The sequence below is a fragment of the Pocillopora damicornis genome, chromosome 12 (genome assembly GCF_964200805.1).
Source record: "Pocillopora damicornis chromosome 12, jaPocDami1.2, whole genome shotgun sequence".
Classification (NCBI taxonomy): Eukaryota; Metazoa; Cnidaria; class Anthozoa; order Scleractinia; family Pocilloporidae; genus Pocillopora; species Pocillopora damicornis.
In genome coordinates this window covers 14452983-14466086 of record NC_142681.1, presented here as the reverse complement: position 1 = coordinate 14466086, position 13104 = coordinate 14452983, and the positions used below count along the sequence as shown (strand labels likewise).

Below are 13104 nucleotides of genomic sequence, written 5' to 3'. Positions count from 1 at the left end.
GTACAAGAATCAGCTTATATCCAAGTAATCCTATACATCCAAGGGTAAACAACACAAGTTATTCTGATTTTAATAAAAGCTATTAAGAAATGACTTACTTAAATAGACGGTAACCTCGGTAACTGAACATCTGTTTCACGCCGAGTTCATAATGAGAAGAGATATGCTTCGATCAGTCACCAAGGCTTTTTTCTCATGATAAGAGAAGTTGTAAACTCAGAAACAAAGAGAGTAATGGATGATCAACTTGCTTTTGTGAAGTTTAATACGTTTTTTAACAACGCTTTTTTCAGTCGTTGAAAAAAATTGTTCCATTACACCGCGAAGAAACAGCAACGACGTAAACAAAAATTCCACTTCATAACATGGACTGGCGATCATAGGTAAGCGTTTACAATAAGAAGCACTGATTCAGCGTTTGATAAGTTTAAATCTCCATTGTTCAAGAACACATTTCAAATTTCAACACGGCACAAATAGCAAATACATTAACTCATTGAAAAATTCGGACTTTTCAATGAAGAGGCTGAAAAGACAGCATGTTTATATGATATCTACCGATGAAGGACTAAGCCCGAAACTCCAGTCAGACTGTAATCTACTGAGCTTTTGGAGCCTTCCCAAGAGCGATTCCTCTTAGCTAGATCATTGACGTTGTGATAACTTTCTTATACTGTAACGATTCATTAAGAGAAGGAAATTATCTTCATTTTACGGGAGACTTAACCCTTAACTCCCAAGGCTGATTAGCATTTGATTTCTCCATACATTTTCATCCCTGAATCAAACATTTAAGGTCTTGAGAATAAAGGAAACGGATCTTCAACTAAAAAATACTCTTCATTGTTAAACAAATTCTCCTTGTCAGCACCTCAAGACACGTATAGAGAACAAATATGGAGATTATGTATACTGATGCCAGGGTGAAATAAATATCGTGAGTTGTTTTAGGCCAAACTCCTCTCACCTACCCCTCCCCACTATTTTGAATTGCGTCACTGTCTCCCAAGCTCCTTCCCTCTTCCTGCCGCGCGCCATATTGAAGTTGTACAATCCTGTGCGATCAGGGTTGGTTGCACGGCCCAGTGCACCAGGAGAAAGGACAGGGCGCAATGGACGCTCCAGAGGTTATCGATTCATTAGAAGATCTAAGATTGACAGGGAGAGATGGCTACGTATGTTGTTCAATTTGCCACAATTGACAAGAAATCGGTTAGTTGTTGTGACCCACGTGTTTCTAGTTTTGACAACTGTTTGTGTTCTTACAGGTTCCCAATCGTTATACGGTGCCCTTAACACAGGGTATAGATATCAACGACCTGATTAGAGGAGACGGTAGCATGTTTGAGACAGATCTCAATGACATGGGTAAGGACAATTTGTGAGACCAACCATCCATCTAGCCTGGCCAATTCTATTTTGCAAAAAAACCAGGCGAGATATAACGAAACTAAAGGAATTATGCAGATATATTTTCTAGTAAGGTAAAGATAACTTTCGTCAATTGATAAGAAGGATTTTTATTCATTTCTCAGAGTAGTAATTTCAGAAGAGTTATTATTTTGAGAAATCTACTATTTTCACCTTGCGGTGACAACGTGACCTCTTTCATGTCACAAAAATACATTAGTATATTGTTACGGTATAATCTAACCGAAAGAAAAACACTACAATCCTACAAACTCAACTGCTTTATTTGAACAGCGAGTAATGTTCTTAACAAGGAGAATCTCCTGAAAGGAGCACAATACTTATTGTTAATAAACTTAATTAAGCAAGCTTACCAGTCAGTCTGTATATCCCCAGCTCACCACTAACACAATCTCACTGCTGTCTCCAAAGTTCCTTGAAATGAGCAATCTTCCACATTAACTCTCTCTCTCGGTATAGCTTTCAAAACAGTCGTTGCTCCAACAACAACAACTACTCCTACTACTACACAAGTGAGTCTTCATTGCATTCCAGGAAGGAGAACACATACTAGTTGTGTTGTTTTGGTGGAAATCACTCTTGAGGGTTTTATGGACCATTCCTAAGGGGATTGATCGTGATGCCAAGTGATTTCAGGTGTTGGGCGCCATTTTGGACTAGCTGGCTGGCTATGTGGCACCAATAGCCTCGATCTCGTGTGCAAATGTTTTCTTGGCCGCCTTGAGCTGAAGACACTGAATTTTTTTCTGTGCAATCAGTACAATAAAAAAGCTTTTACTAGAAAGAAGGGGAATTCACAATTCTCCCATGAATCTGATTGTTTCCTATCTTTTTTCAAGCTGCTTTTGAGGATGAAGAGGAATCACAATATTTTGATTCTGAGGATGTTTTCCAACAGCTTAACTATGAAGCTAATGATTTTGGAGATGATTCTGGCTCAGACAGAGATGATGATTTGGTAAGTTTCTTGGACTTCTATTGGCTGCACTGGGATGTAGGCTGCATTGTCCTGTAAAGGAGGGGGAGAGGGTGAGAAACAGGATCAGCATCTTACTGTAGTTGCTTATACCGTTGATTGCATTTACCCTTCCATGCAAGTGATAAAACATGTTCTGTTGGCCTATCAAACTTCAATGTCTACAACCAACCAATAGAATGTAAACAAACATTATTATGAGAAGTGTGATTTGAGTGTTCTGTTATATTGTTTCCTTGTTGCTTTCGAGATTTGCAAGGTCTATCATTTGATTTTGTAATTCAGTAGAGAGTGGTACACCAACCCTTCAAATTTCTGCCTTGTTTGTCTACAGCAAATACCATTGCTAAGCACCATCACTTAGTGCAAATACCTTCTAAAGAGGGCAGGCAATGCAAAACCTTCGCCCAAATGGGCCAAACATTCAGTTTACAGAGAGAGTCAGACAAATTTTAAAAAGAATAAGGGGGAAGGGGAGGGTTACAACATCATACTCTAATCACAATTTTCACCCATAGTCTAATTTTTTAGATGGCAGCCAAAGTCACAAAACTGTATCTTTAAGCTGAATCAATCTGTTGACAATTTGTACATCTGAAACAACAAACAGGTGGAAAGATACCGTAATTAAGTAAAGCTCATTTTCATAATGTGTTCATGTGTCAGACACCTTTTCAACGCCTTGCACGTGGTATGGAAGATCTCACAGGAGATGGAGGAGTTCTTAAACAAATTCTAAGAAAGGGAACAGGGCCTGTTGTACCTGAAGGGGCTACTGTGAGATGTATGTACATTACATTTGTTACAAGGCTAGTATAGTACTGTTCTTAATTAAGCTACCTGTCCAGTGTCCAGAGAATCGACTGGCAAACTGTTGTTGTAACTGCAGTGTTCGTTTGGAGAACTCGTAAGTTGACTGTTTACATGAGCCTAGGACATCTGAGTTTTTCTCAAAGCTTTGAATTAAAAGTTAAATTTTTTTGTAAACATTGCCTCCTGAGAAGTAAGTAAAACGTCTACTACTAATTTTGTTATATCTGGACATTTATGTTTTGCTTGTTTGTAGATCATTATAATGGCTATTTGGAGTTTAATGATGAGCCTTTTGATTCCTCAAGGTTGAGAAATAAACCAGAAATTCATAAGCTTGGTAAGTGATGAATATAATTAACAATTAGGTTCCATTTTGCTGTGTGTCTGTTAAGTGATAGATCACAGATGAAATAAAAATGAAGTAAGAACCAAAAAGTAGCACCTGAGGGGTACCCCTTCGATTGAACTGATTTAAAATGTGCGAAGAGGGTGTATTTTTGGATGAAAAGCCTTCAACAAAGTGGGAACGTGGCAGTGCATGGTCCACAATTATGGCAACAACAATTTATCATTAAATAATCTTATCCTAAAAACTGTGACTGAATATTCTAGACAGGGCTCCCTGAGGCTAATCTTGCATATAGAGTGCCAACCACCAAGTCATCATGTCTCCCAACTCCTCCCCCACCCTCCCCTCCTCCTTCTATGATACATGAATAATTCAACTTCTCACATGAAAAGTTGGATTTATTTTCAATTAGTTTGATGCTTTTTTCTCCCTTTGTTCCACATACACTAACATATTTAGTAATCAAAGGAGCATACAATTCAACTAGTGTGAAATCATTTTGACCTGGAATCGTTGTTAACTTTAACATGTACACTAAAATTTAGCTTTAACTCTTATGGTTTCAGAGGAAAACATTCTAGGTCTCTATCTTGGTTTACGGACCATGAGGAAAGGAGAAAAGGCTAAGTTTCTTGTGACTCCAGAATATGGCTATTTAGAGATGGGTTGTACTCCTCGTATACCTGCATCAGCAAAAGGTTTGTGTTCGTGATTATGTTGCTGTGATTAAAAATAAAATGCAGTCCCCTAACCTACTCTTCCAGAGACATATTTTTGGGACACTAGCAGCCTCCTTAGCCTCTCTCAATGTTGTTCTCCCAAATACTGCAAACAAACTGTCTGTTGTGAATGTAGGAAAGAAGATAGGGGCAGTAGAACAGGGGATAATGGTTTACCAAAGAAGCCAGACAGTAATATCTCAGAGTTCAACTACTGCCTCAGTTTGTTATTGTTATTATTGTTGTTGTTGACAGTTGATGATGGCATCAGATCAACTTTAAAGGTTCATCCATATTTTACCTTATGTTATTTAATTTCTCTACTAACAGTACTTTTTGAATTGGAGTTACTGAACTTCATTGACCACAAAGCTGCTGATGATTTTGACGCATTTACTGAGGTCAGTAGATATAATAACAACAATAATAATAATAATAATAGATATGGTAATAATAAGAATATTTATTAACTTATTTAGTGCAGATATCAATTGGATTATGTTAGATATGTAACTTGTTTGGCATTCTCCGCATGATTCTTTTCACACATCAGAAATACAACTGACTTTTTTAAAAGTTTGGGCCAAACCAGCTCTTTGACGAATGATAAACTTGGGAGTTGGAGCCTGGAAGCAGGCAGGGCCTGGAGTACAGGATGCAGTGTTGCTTAATGATCTGCCAAAATAAGCCAAGCAGAGCTAAATTATGAAATCTCTTGAATAATCCCCTGAAGTATCAGGGGAAACTCTGCACACTGCCTGCCAGCTTGCATAGGGTGCAATTGCTGGCCGACCAACCATCTCTTGATTACATTTACTTTAAAGATATTAGGTTAAGTATATACTCATGCGTATTGATCTATCCAGCCATAGGTTATCCCAGTTTCCAAGTAGCATTCACCCTGTAACTCCCATGTGTGACCAGGACATAATTTCTCCTTACAATATCAATACAATATCAACCAGATAAGTGATGAGAATAAAGAAAAATATCAATCTGGGGATAATTAGTTGATCCAATACTAAATTTTCTGATCTAACATTATAAGAATTGTACGGTTGACAGTGAGGAGAATGACAAATTTGATCAGGGAGGTAAAGGGTTAAAGGTGTTAAGAATGTACTGGTGTGTAATGGTCCACCCGGCCAGAGCTTATCCTGGTTTCCAAGTAGCATTAACCCTTTAACTTCCATGAGTGACCAAGACAGAATTTCTCCTTACAATATCAAGCATACAAGTGATGAGAATAAAGAGAAATGTCAATAAGGGGATTACAATTTGATCCAATACCGAATTCTCCAAACTAACATCACAGGAACTGTATGCCAGACAGTAAGGAGAATAACTAAATAAATGAGATCCTGGGAGTTAAAGGGTTAAGTGAATAAGAGTATTACTACTCACCCCCAGATGGGATGCTAGTTCGTCACAAGGTTACCTCCCAGCCTTTCATCAGGCTTTCCTGACAATCTGAAATATTCTCTGCTTACAGGAAGAGAGGAAGCAAGCATCATTTGAACAACTTCTTAAAGTGGCTAACTCAGAAAGAGAGGTACACAAGGCAGTGTTAAATTTTGTTCATTCATTTACATTCATGTAAAACTCTTTAATATTTTAAAGCTGAGGTATCGAGCATTAGCCCTTCATCAGAGTGAAGGTTCTTAAGTGGAATCTTAAGAAGAATTCACCTAAGATTTGCTCTGACAAAGGGCTAACACTCAAGACTTCAGCTTTGAAACTCTTTATAGTAGCAAATTTACATTATCAACTCAGTTGATTATACTAAATTATCCTGTTACACTCTCCCACTGATGCAGCACCACAGTTGCCCCCTTTTTTCTCTAATATTTTGTTATTTTGATAACTGATCAACATCATGCCCTTAAATATACTTGCCCTTGGAAGTGTAAATGTCTTGCTCCATTTCTGAAATGTTTGCATCACAAGGCAAATGGTAATACAGTTGAACCCCACTGATTTGAAAAAGATCAGATTTCCCTTGGATTTGACCCTATTTTTCCAGTCATTTACTATCAGCTAATTTGAACTCATTCAACTCACACTCCACTTTACCTCAAACAAATTTTACTTTCCCTAGGCTAAATTTTAATCTGATAACTGGAACTCAGTAAAAACTTTGGTAATTAAAGCAAAAGTGTCAGAATGTAGCTGATTGACACTTCCCAATTTTTAAGTCGTGATTGATAATACATAATACATTCAGCTAAACTTCCTAAAGATAATGTTCTTAATATCAAAAAGCCCTTGTTAAAAAAACTAAATGCAACAAAGTGATTCTTGATCAAGTGAGAGAGGGAAAACCATTCCTTATAAATTATTAACAGGATCATTGAAATTTAACACCAATCCCAATAACTCAAACTCCTGCTAACTTGAACCAAATTTCATTTCCCTTGAAAGTTTGAGTTAGTGGTGTTCTACTGTACCTCATCTCTAATTTATTCACCTGGATGAATAACCACAAGTTTTTTGTAATGATTTTTTTTTTTTTTTCTGCAAAGCATTCTGTGATTTGCTCTTTTACATTTCATGTTATTCATTTTTTCTAGGCTGGAAATGACTTTTATAAACGAAAGCAAGTTCATCGTGCTGTGGGCAAGTATTTAAAGGTATGAAACGCATGAGCTCTAATTTTAATCATTTTCACTATAAATAAATGAAATTCAATATAAAAAGATTAAGCAAAGGTGTAGATGTTAAAAGATATATTTTTGGGTGAAGAGTTGTAATTTACCCCTTAAATGTAGGATATAATGAAATCATAGAAAATTTGTGAAGCAAATGAAAAAACCTTAAACCTCAGTCTATACCCTTTGCATATTCTCCATACTGTTCTCTATACATCTCCTAAGGTGCTGACAAGGAGAAGTTGTTTAACAATCAAGAGCTTCTTTAGTTGGTGGTCATCTCCTTTATTCTTGTGGCTTTAACCCTTTCACTCCCACAAGTGACCAAGACACAATTTCTCCTTACAATATCAATACAATTTTAAGCAGGTAGGTGATGAGAATAGAGAAGAATATCAATTATGGGATTATTAGTTGATCCAGTACCAAATTCTCTGAACTAACATCATAAGAATTGTATGGCAGATAGTAAGGAGAATTACTAATTAGACCTTGGGAGTGAAAGGGTTAATGTGTGGTTTGGGGTGATATTGTACAGAGAAATTATAGATGCTAGTCTCTCCAAAGGGTAAAACAGTTAAATCAAGCATTGGCAGAGGGGAGATCTTGAAATGAAATTCAGATGGCATTTTAAGAGCAATTAAGGGAGGAGGTTGTCATTGAGGACTTTTTACCATAAATCTTGTGATGACAAAATTCATTCAGTTCATTACCATGTTCAAGAAATATAATTCTATATTTTGAATACCTGGACTCTTTCTCGCATGTAATTTTTCTTTTTTTGATCCCAAGGTTTCTCAGTCTGTTTCAATCAAGTCTGGGTGATTTCTGTGCATTCTTCTATATTAACTAATATTTCTAATTAAATTTTGTAACTATAGGCGATCAAATTACTGGAAAACTGCCATTTACAAAATGCTGATCAAGAGAGATGGATGAATGAAGTTTTGCTAAAACTTTATCTCAATGCTGCTCACTGTTTTCTAGAGTTGGCAGAAGTAAAGAAAGTTCTGACCTATGCAAGAAAGGTACTGGTAGACACATGCTTTTGTCAAAACATTTGAAGAAAAACTTATGCCCATCTAATATACCTTTATAATGGGTGACTAAATGGTTTAAGGCAAAGCATCCCCTTAAGGGTTTGAAAAATTATAGAGCTGTTGCTGGTGATGTCTTATTGTTGCTTGTTTTCATGACTGAGGCTAATTTTTAGCTTTCTCTGTGACTGAAGAAAGACTTTTTATAAGGAGAATTGTTTTGTCTTTTCTGTCAAAAGTTGAAGTAGCATTCCCTTGAGCTGATTGTTCTTTCAGGTCATCACAGCAGTTGATGCTCTTGAAATATATTTTAAAATTGTCTTTGATTGTTAGGTATATAGCTAGTACCTAATAAAAAGAACATTCTATGGATACATCTATGTGGATACAAATTCATTTCCTCTTGGTAAAAAAATCCTTATCTACTACTTACCTTGTAACCATCAAAATAATGTTTTTGTTCTTCCAGGCTTTAGGTATTGACCCAAAGAATGTGAAGGCTCTCTATAGAATGGGCAAGGTAATTTGAACTTTTAAAATTCTTGCATCCTGCAGGTTTATGGACTGTTTGAGGGATGTAAACAAATGAATGAGTAATGTAACATTTATTCGTTCAGTGATCAGCTAACCTCCATTTAAGTAGTGGTAAGCAAAAAGCTTTTACAGCCTCTTGTATCTTGCACACACAAAACAAATCTCTCTCATTTGCCAAAGGAACAATGCACAGTTTTGTAGTGTGCCCTAAGTTGCAAAATTGTACATTCTTTCCATATGAATGGTAAGTGTGGGGATGCAACTACTTCAGATAAAATGTACAGACTTAGTTTACATTATTAATAGTGAAATCTGTCATATGCCCCCTACATAATTGTTTACAATACATGTATCTTGTGATGCAGTTAATTAAATTTGCAATACAAACTATTTTCCCTGAAAAAAATTGATAATTTTCAGGATACCTGTAATTTTCGTCTGTATGCATACTTTAGCAGTGTGTAGTAATGCCTTGTGAAAAACCTTCACCATCCCTCATACTGAGAATTTGGTTTACAGGCCTTACAGAAGCAGGGTGAATTTGACAGCGCTAGAGATAAATTCAAGAAAGCACAGTATTATGAACCCAACAACAAAGCAATAAAAGATGCCCTTATTGAATTGGACAGGTATGTGGACAGTACCTTTATTTCTAGGGAGTGCTAGTAAAATTTACATGGCATACACATAGGCATTCTATGCTGAGGATGTGAACTTTTTTTTAATCCTTTATGTCCTAACATCAGTATTCACACCTGATATTCCTATTCAAGGGTGATACTGTAAGGAGAAATTAGAAACCAATCACTCTCGGGTTCAAGGGTTAAAAAAAACCCTTCCAATATTGATGTTGATCTGCAACAAAGTATTTTTCATTTGAGATGGTATGGAACTTTTTTTTCATCAAATGTAGGAAAGTGAGTCAATTCAAATCCCTTGAAAAGCAGACTTTTGCACGAATGTTTGCTCCTGCTAAGAAAGGTATGTAGCAAATAGCGATTACTTTAAAAGACACTGTTTTACTGAGTCAGCAAGAAAAGGGAACTGTCAAGATAAAATAAACAACATTTAAATTTGTTACTGCTTTATCAGATAGACAGATGTTTGACCCTTTGCATGCTAACATCAGTACAAATAATCTCCATGTTGTTCTCTTTACATTTCCTAAGGTAGTGACTAGGAGAATTTGTTTAACAATCATTTCCTTTATTCTCACGATGTTAACATGTGGTTTGGGGGGTGATAAGATACAATGGTAATAGGACTGAGTGGAGTCCAATTTGGTCTGTAATCATGCAAGTGATTAAAAAAATTTGATGAGCATGAAGTGGGAGTCCGATTTGTTAATTACGAGTATGATTACAGACAGAATTGGATGACAGTCCAATTAATCATAACCATTTCAATTTCCATTGTCTTCAGTGGAGACAGTGTCTTCTGTCTAAAGTTCCTTTGTTTTAGAAATCCCCCAGTTTTTCTTTGGATAAGAGGTTGTTGCTATGGTTAGTTTGATCATTTCTGTGATTAGTGGATTAGCTGAGTGGACTTAGTATGATTGGCTGCTTCAACTGTCCAATTATAGGTGTCCGATTACAGCCAACTGTCTGATTACACTGTCCTATTACAACTGTACAGAATGATTAGTGAAAAATGAAGCTGCAAATGCACCAATAATATTTGAGGAATTTGTAATGGTTATGATTAAAAGAGAAATTAGATGCTGAGCTCTCTTAGGAGTCAACCATAGCAAAATGTTCCTTTTATTTACTCAGAACAAGGTAAGGATGAAAAATCTGCACAGGCACCTGTAGACCTTGAAGCTGGAAAAAAGGAAGTGCTTATTAAACAATTAAGGTGAGCCATCATACCCCTTTGCCCTTTCATTTGTAAATTATTCCTTTATGGCAAAATGGATGGAATTTAAATTTCTTTTTTTTTCCCTTTCTTTTCATTCATTTTGTGCTGTGCAGGGAGTTTAAAGAGGAGGATGGCACTAAAGAAATCTTTTTCCCTACAACATTAACTCAGCATGAAAGAGCTTACATTAAACAGACAGCTCAAGAGTTGGGCCTCAAAGTGGAAGGCAAAGAGGTATATAGTGTTTCATTAAGTTTTAGTTAGTAGCCTTTCTTAACACTTTACACCCTAACATCAGTATGCATATTCTCCATACGGTTCTCTATACATTTCTTATGGGCTGATAAGGAGAATTTGTTCAACAATCAAAAGAATCTGCAGTTGGTGATCATTTCCTTAATTCTCATGACCCTGATGTGTGATTCAGGGGTGATATTGTAAAGAGGAATTAGATGCTGGTCAGCAGGGTTTTGAACAGCTTTGAAATGAGATTTCTTGTCTTTGTCATTTTGTCATGAGATGTTTAGAATGTGTTGTTTTACAATACATAAATAGGAGGGTTTGAATGTGGATTATAAAAGGCTTAGCTTTTTCAGCAAAGAATTCTCAAGTAAGTTCTTTTTAACTGTATGTGTAAAGCTAATACCAACATCTTTTTTCTGCCTTGTAGGGTACAAACAAAGAACTGAGGGTTACAAAAGACTAGTGGCAAGGAATCTCTGAGTTGAAGTTTTGTTTGGTCAGAGCTCAGTGACTGATCTAGCAACAGTGCAACCTCTGACAAGTCTTGTTGAAGGATCAGTGTATTGGTTACATAACCTAACTGTTTGTGTCCTAAAGAAATTTGCTGTTTTCATTGACAGGGGGCTATGTTGTGAGGCTCCAGTTACTTCAATCTTAAAATCCGACCAATCAGGTAATTCCATGTAGCTGTGAGTTATTCCATAGTTACTCAGTGGTGGGATGGGTGTTTCATGCCAGTAACACCAACCTGATGAATATGTCTTCATCACTCTCTTTGTTGGATTATTTATTGATATGTTGGGAGAAGTTACATGAATGGTTACCTCTTAAGTGTGCAGCACATTTGAAATTTTTTGGACGAGTGTTTTCACCTCCTAAAGCTTAGTCTGCTGGGCAAAAGTGTATCTTAAATTGAATGAAACTTTGCCATGGATATTTATAATGGTAATTGAACTGAGTGGAGTGCAATTTGGGCTGAAATCATACGCGTGATTTCAAAATTGAACGAGCATGCAGCGCGAGTTCAATTTGAAATCACAAGTATAATTTCAGACCAAAATTGCACAACACGAGGTTCAATTACCACTTTATTACATCCATTTTGAAATCACCCAAATACAGGACTTGGTCAGTTCAAATATTTATTACTACAATACTGAGCCAGTTTGGAATTAAAGTCATCCATTTTTTGGGAGGAAAAAATAAGAGTTTTGGAAACAAAAGTTGCAAAATTTGCCGCATGATCCTTCATGTCTTTCATCTTCCTGCAATTTGATCGGTTACTTTAAACAAGCCTTGAAGTCTGATTGGTTGTTTTGTTTTTAGTGTAGCCTCCTCTTCAACTGGAAAAAAGATGCGATTTAAAGCAAAAATTGGTGCAATTCGTGAAAAAATCGCACCAATCAGAGCCAATCAGATTACAGGGACCACCAGTGATTTCAAAATGGGTGTAATTTCTAATTATATCTTTGAACACCGATTAACTTGAAAATATCACATTTATTATCTAATACAGAGAAATTTTCAGTTGAGTGTCAATAAGAAAATCCATGATAGCTTTGGTTAACCCTTTTACACCCTAACATCAATATGGACATTCTCCATACTGTTTTCTATACATTTCCTAAGGTGTTGACAAAGAGAGTTTGTTTATCAATCTAGAGAATATTTAGTTTGTGATCATTTCCTTTATTCTCATGACCTTACTGTGTGATGCAGGGGTTTATTGATGGGAGAAATTTGATGCTGGTCACTCTCAGTTAAAGGGTTAAGCTTTTCTTCACTCTGTGATTGGTCCAGAAAGCTTGTGCTATCCTCTTAACCAATCAGATGCAAACCTATGAAACAATTGTGACTTGAACGCCCGCGTTTTCCAGCGCCTTAAGGCGTTTGCATGTTTTCACTGCTAGTCCTCATTGGCTACTGGCGATGTTAACCTTTGGTCTCGTTAGTCGTTCTGACGACTTTGGTTTTGGTTTTTTTTTTAACACCTAATTGAAAACTTCTACAATGTATATGGATTGTTGCTGTTGTTCAGTCTCGTAATATAATGGATTAGGGAACACATTGTGTGCGCCGGACAACAGCTGTGAAGGAGAATTATGTATAGAATGTACGAAGTTGTAAAAATGTAACACGGATAAAGGGAATTTGATTTTGACAATTTTCTGATTAGATTCCTAATTAAGCAAATTGATCTAGCTCCCCTATGTTGGAGATGGTATCTTCCTAATCAAGATGAATGATTAAGTTACTTTTGACTATTACCAATTGTATAGTATTTGGGAATAAAACAATGGATGAAGTTCTCTAAAGTAGTTTCAGAGGACATATTGAATTATATCCTGACACTGTCTGAAGGAGAGCCCCAATGGCCTATGGGTGAAAATGTCCGGCACTAGGCCCTATCAAGGTCACTGTGTTCGTTTGTGTTTGTTTGTTTTTCATGGGCGAGACACAGCTTTTACAGTGTCTCTACCCATTCAGAAGGATTAAT

At 36.4% G+C, this 13104-nt stretch overlaps 1 protein-coding gene across 2 annotated transcripts; it reads left to right on the top strand.

Moving 5' to 3' along the window:
• The first annotated feature begins 255 nt into the window (after positions 1-255).
• Positions 256-12922, top strand: LOC113666231 (inactive peptidyl-prolyl cis-trans isomerase FKBP6). Of its 2 annotated transcripts, none has more exons than XM_027181983.2 (16): positions 256-383; positions 1269-1368; positions 2271-2389; positions 3074-3191; positions 3474-3557; positions 4136-4267; positions 4619-4689; positions 5781-5840; positions 6859-6918; positions 7818-7964; positions 8443-8493; positions 9027-9136; positions 9421-9488; positions 10280-10361; positions 10478-10598; positions 11035-12922. In XM_027181983.2, the coding sequence occupies exons 2-16, from the start codon at positions 1341-1343 to the stop codon at positions 11068-11070; spliced, it is 1287 nt and encodes a 428-aa protein (XP_027037784.2). In that variant the 5' UTR covers positions 256-383; positions 1269-1340; the 3' UTR covers positions 11071-12922. The 2 variants fall into 2 exon arrangements, with proteins under 2 accessions (XP_027037784.2, XP_089045179.1); XM_089189053.1 differs by lacking the exon at positions 256-383 and adding an exon at positions 993-1175.
• The last annotated feature ends 182 nt before the right edge of the window (positions 12923-13104 follow it).

What these genes read in the sequence shown, in the direction of transcription:
- LOC113666231 (XM_089189053.1), top strand. Translation starts at nt 1,113, where the DNA reads ATGGACGCTCCAGAGGTTATCGATTCATTAGAAGATCTAAGATTGACA. An exon ending in TTCTGACCTATGCAAGAAAG is followed by an intron (nt 7,965 to 8,442) that starts GTACTGGTAGAC and finishes TTGTTCTTCCAG; the next exon opens with GCTTTAGGTATTGACCCAAA. An exon ending in GCCCTTATTGAATTGGACAG is followed by an intron (nt 9,137 to 9,420) that starts GTATGTGGACAG and finishes CATCAAATGTAG; the next exon opens with GAAAGTGAGTCAATTCAAAT.